Below are 13807 nucleotides of genomic sequence, written 5' to 3'. Positions count from 1 at the left end.
GGTGGTGGTTAAATGCAGATGACACATTTTGTTGTGTCACCATGTGCTGTGCTTGCTGTGCTTCACAGTGACTGTCCCTTCACTGCATGGGAATGTGTTTGTCTGAAAATTAAATACCACATATATTTGAATCTGTTTGTCTAATTCCTATAGTAATGGTCAAATGAAAAAAAAAGCAATTTTATGACCATATTTTCTATTATGGCCACTGGATGTGGTGGTTTTATGCACTTGGCACAATTTAAAATTATCGAGTGGAGTCATATTGTGCAAAATGATTGGACCAACTTTTTATCTGTAAATGTGTGTGTGTGTGTGTGTGTGTGTGTGTATATACACACACACACAGATAAATCATATTAAATCGTTTTCGTGTGCGGCCTGAATTGGTGTGAAGCGGCACATGGAATGGAACACGATCTAAGGAAGAAAAAATGCAAATGTACACTATTAATCAATTTGTTATGCAAAACTATTCTAGCGCAACTTTATATATAAAAATATACAAAAATTCCAATGAGTCTCACTGGGCTGTCGCTTGCGGTAAAATGAATTCTGCGGTGTGCGCGTATAGGCCTGAAGGGGGCGCTAGGCGCCATGCGGACCCGCGGTTCCTCTTCCTAGCAGCTACGCGAGGAAGAGAACAGGAAAAAAACTCGGAAGGAAGACGACAAAAAGCCGGGCAGCGGAACGTCGCCTGTTTAATTTGTAAACACGATACGGCCGCGCTGAGTTTTAAAACGCTCTTTTTAATCGACATTTTGGACGTTTTCAGACCGTCGGTGTGCAGGAGCAATATTTGCGTTTATTTTTTGAGCCGTGAAGCTTTGGCCGAGCCGCCCGAGGATGTCCGACACTGAGAACGGCGCGGGCAAGCGGGAAAAGGAGCCTGAACTTGAAACCGGGGCAGCGGAGGTAAGCGCCGCGGCCAGAACCCCCGGGTTGAACGGTGGCCCGCGCGGATCCACCGGTCCGAAAAAAGAAGCGCAAGAGAGGGGGGGACGCCGGGCGATCTCACGCGGGGCGGGCTTCCCCGGACGTTCCGCGGCGGCGAGAACTCGGCTGGAAGAACAATGCGCCTCCGCGGAGCCCAACTCACGCGTCTGCTTAGCCGCGGGGCTAACGATGCCAGGCGTCCATTTTCCCCGCCACGCTTCTGACGCGGCTCCGTCCGTGAAAACCGAGCGCCGTGCCGCGGGTTGACTTCGAGAGAACGTCCGTATCTGTTAACTTTTTTTTTTATATATCAAGAACCTGCCGTTCGCGCGTCGAGGTTCGTTCCGAGTGACGCGTTAGCCTGGAGGCTAATTACCGACAACCGCGATAGGCGGTCGGACCACATAAGCGCTTCTCTTATACCTTTTCAAAATAGCAACGGTTGGTACTTTTAAAAGCGAGTGTGGAATTGTTTAGGAGGATGTCGTGTTCTTTTTTTTTTTTTCCCTGTTTTTTTTTTTTTTTTTTTTTTTTACCAAACAATTGTGCGTCATCAACTTTGGAGCAAGTTTCGTTTCTAACTGTGATTGTTGCTCATTCTCCAATGTCTAGAATTACTGTTGGCGGAAGCTCTCTGTAGGGACGTGCATTTTGACGTTTAATTTGCTTCACTGTCAGTAGAGACTCGCACACCAAATACGCTTTAATATCCTGTAATTACGGGATTACGGTTTGTCGTGTTATTACTTGAGGGCCGAGAGGCCGCTTTCTCTCTGTAATTGGCCCACATTTCTCCATTATTGCCCACGACTCCCGTTACTTGGTGCTCGTCGTTGCCGAATGAATGGAAATCGCGTCGAAATTCGCCTCGCTGGACCTGAAAACAGGTGTTCATGCACCCACGCTTTTGATCGTGTTATATTTTTATTCAGAACAGAACCAAAACTCTGCATTTGGTTATACAAATAAATTTTATATATATATAATATTCATATTCGATGACGTCACGGTCGTGTCTGACGCGACTTGTAGTTTTCGAATTTCGGCAACCAAGTGTTTCATCTGCAAAGATTTACTTTTAACAAAAGAACAAATTACTGCTTCAATAGTCCAACTGCAGGTTAAAGAGCTTAGGTTAGGTTCTGACAGATGTTCAGATGTTTACTGCATGTTCTACTACTGTAACTTTGCACGTGATGAATAATTCTCGGATCTTGAGGTTCTTCATCTTAAGGAGGAGAGAAATATTCTGTGTTGAATACAGAAACAGTCAGAAACCATTTTTGATCCTTTTTGTTATACTTTTAAAGGTTTTATAGCTATAAAGTTAAGAGGTTTGTCCTGTCATTTTGTCCATTTTACGAAGTTCTGATTATAACACCACGTAATGTTATTTCACCCCACCATGTAGCTTGATTGATTTTGTTTTTGCTGCTCTTATCTTTTACTGTCCACCTTCAGCCATGACAATGTAAATTTTCCACTTGTGAGACTATTAAAGATCATGTTATCTCCTACGTGGATGACCAAATGCGATGCCACACACTGCCGACTGCTGCAGGGACATGGCGAAGATGACAAGGGTCCATCTTTATCCATAATTACTGTTACTGCGTTGTGCTGTCAAAGGCATCTCCATTAGCAGCCAACTTGCATCACTCGCCACCCAACTCTGTAGTTCTGCAGCTTTGTGCTTACATCAATCACACACATCTCCCAGAAATATGAATATCACTGTTTCCCCATGATCTTTTGTTTTCCATTGAATATGAAGGACCAGCAGCATTTTGCTGTTGGCCTGGTGGTTCGAATAGTGGACCTCAGAGTTCATGAGGTCAGGACATTAATACTGTGATTCTGACCACAAAAACACACTCATTCAGATGCAGTGTGCATCAGTGTGGTCTACACAAGGATGAATGAATCTTCAGATTCTCCAGTTTAAGGAGCAGGGAAATATCTGTGGACTATTGGTTGTAATTGTGAAAGGGAATTGTACATTTCCCAATTGTGGGACTAATAAAGGATCATGTTAGGACAAAGTATCATCTCTTGATGGTACGTACATAAAAACAAACTTTTATTGATGATACAGCAACAAACACTACAGATAATTCTGCTCACCTGTCTACTTGGGATCTCTGGTTTAGCTCTTCAGTGGTTCACATTGTATGTTTCTAACCCTTCCTTTGGGCCAGATTCTTTGCCGACATGGTCTCAGTTTCCTCTTTAATGCAGATAATATCCACCTTTATGTCAGTACATACAAATCCAGCTTTGGATGCAGCTTAAACTCAGTGCTAATAAAACTGAAGTATTGCTGGTCAGACCTAACTCGCTACTTTTAAAAGTATCCGATCTTTAAATTAATTTTGACTACACTAATCAAACTTACTACTGCTGTCAGGAATCTTGGTTTTCTGTTAGTTGTTGCTTAACTTTGACTTGACTTTTGCACATCAGATCATTCTCCAAAATTTGATTTTATTTTTGTCATTCAATGATGCTCAAACTCTAGGTCTTAGTTTTATCAGACTTTTTTCATCAGCTTGTTTTACACTAAGGAGTATATGATTACTGTCATACAGTAGCAGTAAAGAATGTAACTTCTCATTAGAAAGGCATTATACTTTTTGCATTTTGTCTAGGATGATGCTTCAGAAGCTGGCCATGATGAAACCACAGAATCGCTGGATGGCACCGAGGAGTCCTCGTCAAAAGGAGACAAAGCATCTCTGCCTGGATACGAAGAAAAAGTGGTATGTCGGGTTGCTTTGATTTACCACAAAATAATAAATATTGTTAAATAATGTTTTTGAAAATATTCGATTGATGTGGGAGCGGTTTCTAATTGACTTCTTTATTTTTTATTTTTTTAACCCCTGCCTGTAGATAACAGATCGGACCAACAGATTTGAGTACCTGCTGAAGCAGACAGAACTGTTTGCACACTTCATTCAGCCTGCAGCTCAGAAGACCCCCACCTCTCCTCTGAAGATGAAGCCAGGGCGCCCCCGCATAAAGAAGGATGAGAAGCAGAACCTTATTTCTGCTGGAGAGTGAGTTTCATCCGTGTGACGAGCATGTGTGTTTTTGTGCCCATTTATTCACTGTTCTGATTCATTTGTAACAGCAACCGCCACCGTCGGACGGAACAGGAAGAGGACGAGGAGCTTCTTAGCGAGAGTAGCAAGACCACCAGCGTGTGCACTCGATTTGATGACTCGCCATCCTGTAAGAGACACATCCCTCCATTTGTATTAAGGTGCAATGCATGCAGGCTTGAATACCACAGGCAATACATTTTTTTTCCTCTTTTTCTCTCAGATGTAAAAACTGGCAAACTTAGGGACTATCAGGTCCGTGGCTTAAACTGGCTGATATCACTCTATGAGAATGGCATCAATGGGATCCTTGCTGATGAGATGGTTTGTTCTTTATAAATAATCTTAGTTTTTTTTTTTTTTTTTTTTTTTTTTCAGACAAATAATCAATAGCAATATTTTAATATAGATTTGCAATGTTTGGCTCAGATAATGCAAGTTTGTTAAAGAGTCATGTCATAGTCATATTCCAAGAGTCATGTTATTGTTTCAATGCTTTCTAAGTAACTTGTAGCCATTGGTTGTTTGAAAAAGTGTCTTCAGTCAACTCTCTTGCTTGCGTTCTCATAGGGTTTGGGAAAAACACTGCAGACAATCTCCTTGCTTGGCTACATGAAGCATTACCGGAATATTCCAGGGCCGCACATGGTGCTGGTACCCAAATCTACACTCTACAACTGGATGAATGAGTTCAAGCGTTGGGTGCCCACTTTACGAGCTGTGTGCCTCATTGGAGACCGAGATGAGAGGGTGAGCAGTTTGAGACCTGCTATGCTCGGAGTATTTAGTGGGCTTCACCTCACATTTTACATGTCCGACTATTTCCATTGCCTCATTTGGAGTCACCCTTAAATTTTAGCTCATAGCTTATACATAGCTCATTCACTGATTGCATTGTTACCATGGTGTGCTTTAACACATCTGTGTGGTGTATGCTGTAATTTTAGGTTTGTGAGCTTTTGTGGTTTCTTTTTCAGACTGCCTTTATCCGGGACACACTGCTGCCTGGAGAGTGGGATGTGTGTGTTACCTCTTATGAAATGCTCATTATTGAGAGAGCTGTATTCAAGAAGTTCAACTGGAGGTACCTGGTCATTGATGAGGCCCATAGGATCAAAAATGAGAAGTCAAAGGTAAGGGAGCATTTGAGATCAAATTTGTTTGTGTGTAGATGAAATTCACTCATATTGAGAGTTGCTTTTATAGTCAGTGACCTTTTTTTTCTTCTTTTTTTTTTGTGTGTGTGTGTATGTAGCTTTCAGAGATTGTTCGTGAGTTCAAGACAACCAATCGTCTGTTGCTGACGGGAACTCCTCTACAGAACAACCTCCATGAGCTGTGGGCTCTGCTGAACTTCCTGTTGCCTGATGTCTTCAACTCCTCTGAGGTATGATCCTTACTTGGACTGGGCAATATGGCCTAAAAATAATAGTGAGATTTTAAAGCCATATCACAATTTATTATATATACAGTATCTTAATATGTTTATATTACCTCTAAATTACTGTAGAAATGATAAATTCAGCCATTGCATAAATCAATATAATTTAAACTAAGCTTTTCTTTGGAATCAAGTCTCCAATTAATGTCTCTGCCCTTTCACTTGTCGCCACAGATTCGCTTCTGAAAAGCAATCATTCACTGCGGCCAGCATTACAGCGCAGCAGAGCGATGCTCCATGAGCCTCCATGAGCAGTCGTTATTAGTTAATTGTAGCAATTTCATTAAATTGTGTCATTGGCAAAAACACACATTTTTCTGAGCGAGCTATTGGCTTTGGCAGTGCAGAGAAACAAACCTTGAAAGCAAAGTACATGCTGTCTGTTTAACAAGAATGTTTGGATTTATGCGCAATGGTCAAATATAGTGATGTTTATCACCCACCCATAATCCTCAACCCTCTTTTGGTTTCATGCGGTCCAAACTAGAGATATAAAATGTATATCTCTCGGACCATATTGTGTTTGTGCTGTAAACGTCTTGTTTGTTTTTGAAGGATTTTGATTCCTGGTTTGACACTAACAACTGCCTAGGAGACCAGAAGTTAGTGGAACGTCTGCACACTGTGAGTACAAACCCCTGAGGCAATTTAACCAACTGGTATGTGAGGTCTGTGTGTATGTAAACGAGAGAAAGATTTGTTAATCTAATATTTATGTGTCCTTATGAACCAGGTTTTGCGTCCTTTCCTGCTTCGTCGTATTAAAGCTGACGTAGAGAAATCTCTGCTACCTAAGAAAGAGGTGAAGATGTACGTGGGACTCAGCAAGATGCAGAGAGAATGGTGAGTTTCTGTTTGATATGCATCCAGGTACAGTCATACAGTTAATTCATCTAATGACTCCTCCTCAAATCTGTTTTACTCTTGAACACACAGGTATACAAAGATACTGATGAAGGACATTGACATTCTGAACTCTGCTGGCAAAATGGACAAGATGCGTTTGCTCAACATTCTGATGCAACTGAGAAAATGTTGCAACCACCCCTACCTCTTTGATGGTGCTGAGCCTGGCCCCCCCTATACAACGGACCTGCATCTGGTAGTTAACAGTGGCAAAATGGCTGTGCTGGATAAATTTCTGCCCAAAATGAAAGCCCAAGGTGAGTTTGTTTTGGTGTCCATCTTAGACTATTATTACGCATTCACTCCTCCAAAATGTAAAATATTGTTCATGCGAAGCTTTCATTAATGAATCGTTCTTCCTGTCTCCCTGTATTAGGCTCCCGTGTGCTGATTTTCAGTCAAATGACCAGAATGCTGGACATTCTGGAGGACTACTGTATGTGGCGTAACTATGGTTACTGCCGCCTAGATGGGCAGACACCCCATGAGGAAAGACAGGTGCGTGCATAACCTGATATACTCTTACACCACAGTGTTTTGTAAAGACATACGAGGAAGGCTGAAAACAGTAGTAACACAAGATGTTACACTCCAAATAAAGGATCTCTCCATCTTGTCCCAATTCTGTCTTTCAGATCTCCATTAATGCTTTCAACGAGCCTAACAGCAGCAAGTTCATCTTTATGCTGAGCACCAGGGCCGGAGGGCTTGGAATCAACTTGGCCACAGCAGATGTGGTCATCATCTACGACTCTGACTGGAATCCACAAGTTGATCTGCAGGCTATGGTGTGTGGAAATAACTGCATTAATCTGTCTACCTTCTGTGCAGGTTAAAATTTTGTGATCTTTGTACATTTTTCTTGGACCGTTTCTGAGTGAAAAATGATTTCTCACACTTTAGAAGTTTGCCGAATTAAAATAACTCATAATAGATGATCTAAAATCATTGACCACATCTTAGGATCGAGCTCACAGGATTGGTCAAAAGAAGCAGGTGCGCGTCTTCCGCTTCATCACGGAGAACACAGTAGAGGAGCGCATTGTGGAGCGGGCAGAGATGAAGTTGCGACTGGACTCCATTGTTATTCAGCAGGGTATGTAATCTCGCACCATCTTACTGCATATAAGCATGAGATTCCTTCGGTCTTATTTATCTCCGCTCCTTTTTCATTGGTCTTTCGTCCTCCCAACAGGACGGTTGGTAGACCCCAACATGAACAAACTGGGCAAAGATGAGATGCTGTCCATCATTCGTCATGGTGCCACGCATGTATTTGCCTCCAAGGAGAGTGAGATCACGGATGACGATATCGACGAGATCCTAGAAAGAGGCGAACAGAAGGTATGGGCGTGTATGTTCTGTCTATGCCATTCTTGAGCCCCGTTTTGAGGTTGCTCACTACAGAAATGTGTGTAGTGTGAATGGACCATGTTTTGGCAACTTGGCTTTAGTAAGAACACTTGAGTCTTGCTTCCTTGCAGACTATGGAGATGAAGGAGAAAATGGACAACCTTGGAGAGAGCTCTTTGAGGAACTTCACCATGGACACAGAAAACAGCGTGTATAACTTTGAAGGGGAGGACTACAGAGAGAAGAAAAAGGTAAACATTGAATTTCTCCTGCGTGCCTTTGCCTGTGTCTGATTTTCATATTTGACGCTCTAAAAATTTTGTATTTTACGGATGTTTACACATTCAGGTAATCACAAACTGGATCGAACCACCTAAACGAGAACGAAAGGCTAATTACGCAGTGGATGCCTACTTTCGAGAGGCCCTTCGTGTCAGTGAGCCAAAAGCCCCCAAGGTAAGAGCCCCTGGTGGTCCAATGACTTCAGCCGCTTATCGCTAGCCTTTTACATTGTGCACCGAGCCCCGAATGGATGTTCGTTTTTCTCCTCAGGCCCCCCGACCTCCTAAGCAGCCTAATGTTCAGGACTTCCAGTTCTTCCCGCCACGGCTGTTTGAACTGCTTGAGAAGGAAATCTTGTACTACAGGAAAACCATAGGTTACAAGGTGACTTGTTTGTCTTTATCTCAGTAGATATCATTTGTTCGGTGTCCAAGATCATACGAAGCTATATATAAACAAGTAAGTGAATACTGTTGTCATGGTAACAGGTCCCACGAAACCCAGACCTGCCAAACTCAGCCCAGGCACAGAAGGAAGAGCAGGTCAAGATAGATGAGGCGGAACCACTGAATGAGGAGGAACTGGAAGAGAAGGAGAACCTCCTAACACAAGTAAAAATGTTGTTACGCTGCTTATGACATCAATTCATCTGGTTTGCTGTAATTAAAAATTGTTTTTTTTTTTTCCTAACTTTACTCTTATAGGGATTTACAATTTGGAACAAGCGTGATTTCAATCAGTTTATCAAAGCTAATGAGAAGTGGGGCCGAGATGATATTGAGAACATTGCTCGTGAAGTTGAAGGCAAAACACCTGAGGAGGTCATGGAATACTCAGGTAATACTTCATAAACATCATAAACATTTGTATAAAGTGTGTCTTCCAGAAATGTGTTTGCTTAAGTTCATTTATAATTGTGTGTGTGCGCAGCTGTATTCTGGGAGCGCTGTAATGAGCTGCAAGACATTGAAAAGATCATGGCTCAGATTGAGAGAGGAGAAGCCAGGATTCAAAGAAGAATCAGTATAAAGAAAGCACTTGACTCAAAGGTAAGGACAAATAATGATAATGAGACCAAGTCAAACAATTATCTTTACGTCCCAGCATTTATATGAGTTTAATTTTGTTTTGTCAGATTGGACGCTATAAGGCACCATTCCACCAGCTTCGCATCTCTTATGGTACCAACAAGGGGAAGAACTACACAGAGGAGGAAGACCGTTTCCTCATCTGCATGCTGCACAAGCTGGGATTTGATAAGGAGAGTGTCTATGATGAGCTCCGGCAATGTATCCGAAATTCTCCACAGTTCCGGTTTGATTGGTTTCTTAAGTCGCGCACTGCCATGGTGAGTGACCAAAGTATTGTGTTGCAGAATATTGGGTCTGCTGAAATGCTGCGTGTGTTTTAGTGTAAAGATGTGCCTTTGTCTCCTCAGGAACTTCAGAGGAGGTGCAACACACTGATCACACTAATTGAAAGAGAGAACATGGAATTGGAAGAGAGAGAAAAAGCTGAAAAAAAGAAGAGGGGTCCTCGTTCTTCCTCAGTAAGTGCCTTTGCATAACTTCCTTGAAATTCTCTTCTGAGGCAGTGCAGCCGTGACCAATGACAGTGCTAGCTCCGTGCGCACTGGTTACCATGACAGTCATAACTTTGTGGATGAATATGGAAGATGTTCAGCGTTGAAGTGACTGTTATTAACAGTCTTTTTCACTCATAGGGCCAGAAACGCAAGTCCGAGGGAACACCAGATGTACGTGGCCGCAAGAAAAAACTGAAGTTGTAAGGCGGTTTGGTCACTGAGCTACCACAGGGGATTTGATGAGGGCAACAGTAGCATTCTTTTTGTTACGGGTCCTATTTGTGTACTGTATTGTAGTACTGAAAAGTTGCTCTACAGTTGTATGTTGCTCTAGAAAGGAATAGTAAGTGTACCTAGATCTGTCTTTTTAGTTACATAACCTGTTCTTCAGCGCTAATTATGTTTTTTGTATTATTTCTGAACCTGAAATTTTTTTTTTTTTTGTAATTTGTGAGGTAAAGAAATAGATGTATTTATGCCTGTTGGTTATGTAACACATTCCAGTGCTTGTGTCAATATCTACTGCATCTTTTTTTAATGAAACTCTTTATTGTACCTATCTACTTGAGAAGTGTAGAAACATTTCTTTTGGGCACACATGTCTAATAAATACCCTTTTGTTTTGTATATTGCTATATTACTATATGTCTCGTTCACATAATTGAAATCTCACATAGCGCATTTTCCTCCAGAGTATTGTAGGATTTTTAGCTGCTCTCATTTTCATGTTCTGTCCTCCATTGAGACCTGGAGTGACAACCTGGAGATAACACGCGATTGTGTCCATGAAGTAGAGTTTCTGAAAAGGTCCTGGACATTACTTGGACTACCAGCTGGATTAGTTCTGGTATTGAGAAACTGAATACAAGGCAGAAAGCAATAGAAAGACTTGGTCAATGCCAGTAAAATTTACTTATTTTTCACCCCTTTGTACATATGTGATCTTCCCTGATTCTTTGTTGCTCTAGACTGCAAAAATCGCCGGATAAGACAGACCTGCATGTCCTCATGTACACTGCTCAAAAAAATAAAAGGAAGGCAAAATCCTAGATCTAAATTAATGAAATATTCTTATTAAATACTTTGGTCTTTACATAGTTGGAAGTGCTAACTACAAAATCACACAAAAACTATTGATGCATGTGCCTGTATGACCTCCCTAAAATGCCTGGACATGCTCCTGATTAAGTGGCAGATTGTTTCCTGAGGCATCTTCTCCCAGATCTGGACTAAAACATCTGCCAACTCCTGGATGGTCTGGGCATCGTTGAGCAGATGTGCTCAATTGGATTCAGGGCTGGGGAACGGGCAGGCCAGACCATAGCATCAATGCCTTCGTCCAGCCACATGAGGTCTAGCATTGTCTTGCATCAGGAGGAACCTAGAACCTACAGCACCAGCATATGGGGTCACAAGGGGTCCATGGATCTCATCTTGGTACCTAATGTCAGTCAGGCACATGGAGGGCTGCGGCATCCCACAGAAATGGCTCCCCACACCACACTGCCAAACCGGTCAGGCTGGAGGATGTTGCAGGCAGCAGAGCATTTTCCATGGCGTCTCCAGACTCTGTCACATGTTCTCAGTGTGAAGCGGCTTTCATCTGTGAAGAGCACAGGATGCTGGTGCCACATTTACCAACCTTGGTGTTTTCTGCATGCTGCACGGTGTTGGGCTGTAAGCACAGCCCCCACCGGTGGACGTCAGGCCCTTATGAAGTCTGTTTCTGACCATTTGAGCAGACACATGCACGTTTGTGGCCTGCTGGAGGTCATTTTTTTCAGGGCCCTGGCAGTGCTCCTCCTGTTCCTCCTTGTACAAAGGTGGAGGAAGCATCCTGCTGTTGGGTTGTTGTCCTCCTACAGCCTCCTCCACATCTCCTGATGTCCTGGCCCATCTCCTGGTAGCACCTCCATGTTCTGGACACCACACTGGCAGACACAGCAAACCTTCTTGCCACAGCTCGCATTGATGTGCCATCCTGGATGAGCTGCACCACCTGAGCCACTTGTGTGGGTTGTAGACTCCATCTCAGGCTACTTTTGAAAGCACCTCCAGCATTCAAAAGTGACTAAAACATCAGCTAGAATGGATAGGAACTGAGAAGTAATCAAGAAATGCGAAATTAATTGTTAATCAGTGTTGCTTCCGACGTTTGATTTCACAGAAGCGTGACTGACTTACATTTACATTTACATTTACAGCATTTATCAGACGCCCTTATCCAGAGCGACTTACAATCAGTATTTACAGGGACAGTCCCCCTAGAGCACCTTAGGGTTAAGTGTCTTGCTCAGGGACACAATGGTAGTAAGCAGGACTTGAACCTGGGTCTCCTGGTTCATAGGCGAGTGTGTTACCCACTAGGCTACTACCAGCCCACTACTGACTTGGAGTAACATTGTGTTTTTTAAGTGTTCCCTTTATTTTTTGAGCAGTGTACCTTTTTTCTTTTAATAAACATATTTGTTCTTTTTTGTAGGCTCCTTAAACACGCCTGAACATGTTTTTTCTTGGCAATGTAGGTTGGATTGTGGTGGTGTGGATAGTGTGGGGCAGGGTTGGAATTCTAACATTGACCACCAGGGGGCGCGCTTGTCCGCGTTCTGCGGAGCGCATTTTACGCAACGGTCCGCAGACTCAGTGATCAGCACACTACAGGTCACACAGGTCACACAGTCACTGGTCGTGTCACAAATACAATTCACAAACGTGCAGTTATACTCCTGCTTTGTAGGTGTTGCAGAAGACAGATGTGCCAATTTTTAAAGTCATTTTAAAATGTATATCTATATAGCTGTATATCTTTTTCTATCGAAGGAAGCCCCGTTCTACCGCTCTGGCCAGAATGCATAGAACCCCGATTTCCAGACATCAATCAATTCGTGTTTGGGGTAACTGCCGCTGGATTTATGTTAGCAGCAGAGACATCCCATTTATTTCAGTGATGCAGCATATGGTGCTAGTCAGGCTCCCAGCTTGACAGGCAAATTTAATGCCATAAATCCATATTCTCTTCCCACATCAGCATTTACTCCAGGCTCCATCTGCCTGTGCAGTGTGATGCTGGTGATTGCATCAGGCCTGTGATTGCTGGATAAATGCTTAATTGAAGTATATTTTGAGCAGATTGTGATGGATGGTGAATCACTGGTGATTGACAGGACACCATTTTTGTGGCACATAAGAATAACTTTCCAAGATGCAAAGCACCACGGGCAGATGGGTCTCTGACTTTCTGTATTTGGTTACACCGATTTTCTTCAAATCTTCCACGTACGTCAGACCAGTCGCTTGTTACCCAGTGGAACGTTTCTTAACCCCAAATGTCTGATTAATTTCATGTAGTTTGCTTTATTTGTCGGGCACTTACAGTAATCTGATGACCTGAATCAGTCATAATACGGTAAATATGAACCAGCAGACAGTCACTACTGTCCGCATAGCCTAATGAAGATCCAGGAGGATTTATTTTGCCGAGTAATATAACTTATACATGTAGCCCAGCCACTGGGGATGCATGTGACTGTGTATTTCTTGGTGCTGGTCCCAAGCCCGGGTAAATGGGGATGGCATCCGGCATAATCTTTAGACAACCGGAATAGAAGAAGAGGGAGACAGAACTCAATACGTACGGACTTTCATTATTTGCACAGTGTTTAAAGCTGTATTCAGACTGCCTTAAACATCTTAATATAATATTACATGAGGAAATTGTAGTCCTTTGTTCATTTCTTTGTCGCTTATTCATCCATCCACCTTCACAGGGTAGTGGTGGCCTAGCGGCGGGTGAGGAAGTGGACTCGGAACCGCTTGGGGGTTCAAATCCCAATCCGCCAAGGTGCCACTGAGGTCCCCTTGAGCAAGGTCCCATCCCCACACACTGCTCCCCGGGCGCCTGTCATGGCTGCCCACTGCCCACCAAGGGTGATGAGTTAACAGAAGACACATTTTGTTGTGTCACCGTGTGCTGTGCTGCAGTGTTTCACAATGACAAGAACAAAATCAGATCAAAGACAAATACGTTCACTTCTTACTCAACACATATGGACCCTGACGTAAACTGGGAGCGGTCACCAGTTCCCAAGGGATGCCAGTCGTATATAGAAAATGGTGGCGTGTATGTGGATTTGAACTGCTTAACTCAATATTGATATATTAGGTCTGCAACTGATTTATTGACGCGTCATCGCACCTGGA

At 42.9% G+C, this 13807-nt stretch overlaps 1 protein-coding gene across 1 annotated transcript; it reads left to right on the top strand.

The window, feature by feature from the left end:
• The first annotated feature begins 623 nt into the window (after positions 1–623).
• smarca5 (SNF2 related chromatin remodeling ATPase 5) lies at positions 624–10234 on the top strand. The gene is made up of 24 exons (XM_028976587.1): positions 624–915; positions 3585–3695; positions 3829–3995; positions 4070–4170; positions 4264–4364; positions 4611–4790; positions 5018–5173; positions 5296–5427; positions 6037–6105; positions 6215–6324; positions 6418–6644; positions 6764–6885; positions 7023–7175; positions 7351–7483; positions 7583–7731; positions 7872–7991; positions 8089–8196; positions 8293–8406; positions 8511–8633; positions 8727–8859; positions 8953–9071; positions 9158–9370; positions 9461–9571; positions 9746–10234. The coding sequence occupies exons 1-24, from the start codon at positions 847–849 to the stop codon at positions 9809–9811; spliced, it is 3087 nt and encodes a 1028-aa protein (XP_028832420.1). The 5' UTR covers positions 624–846; the 3' UTR covers positions 9812–10234.
• The last annotated feature ends 3573 nt before the right edge of the window (positions 10235–13807 follow it).

This window comes from Denticeps clupeoides, chromosome 4 (genome assembly GCF_900700375.1).
Source record: "Denticeps clupeoides chromosome 4, fDenClu1.1, whole genome shotgun sequence".
Taxonomy (NCBI): Eukaryota; Metazoa; Chordata; class Actinopteri; order Clupeiformes; family Denticipitidae; genus Denticeps; species Denticeps clupeoides.
Note: the sequence above shows the minus strand (reverse complement) of the source record. Positions and strands in the feature narration are given on the sequence as shown.

Coding starts and splice junctions, on each gene's coding strand:
- smarca5 (XM_028976587.1), top strand. CDS start 847: ATGTCCGACACTGAGAACGGCGCGGGCAAGCGGGAAAAGGAGCCTGAA. Junction 4,791..5,017: donor TTGGAGACCGAGATGAGAGG/GTGAGCAGTTTG, acceptor TTTCTTTTTCAG/ACTGCCTTTATCCGGGACAC. Junction 9,572..9,745: donor GGGGTCCTCGTTCTTCCTCA/GTAAGTGCCTTT, acceptor TTTCACTCATAG/GGCCAGAAACGCAAGTCCGA.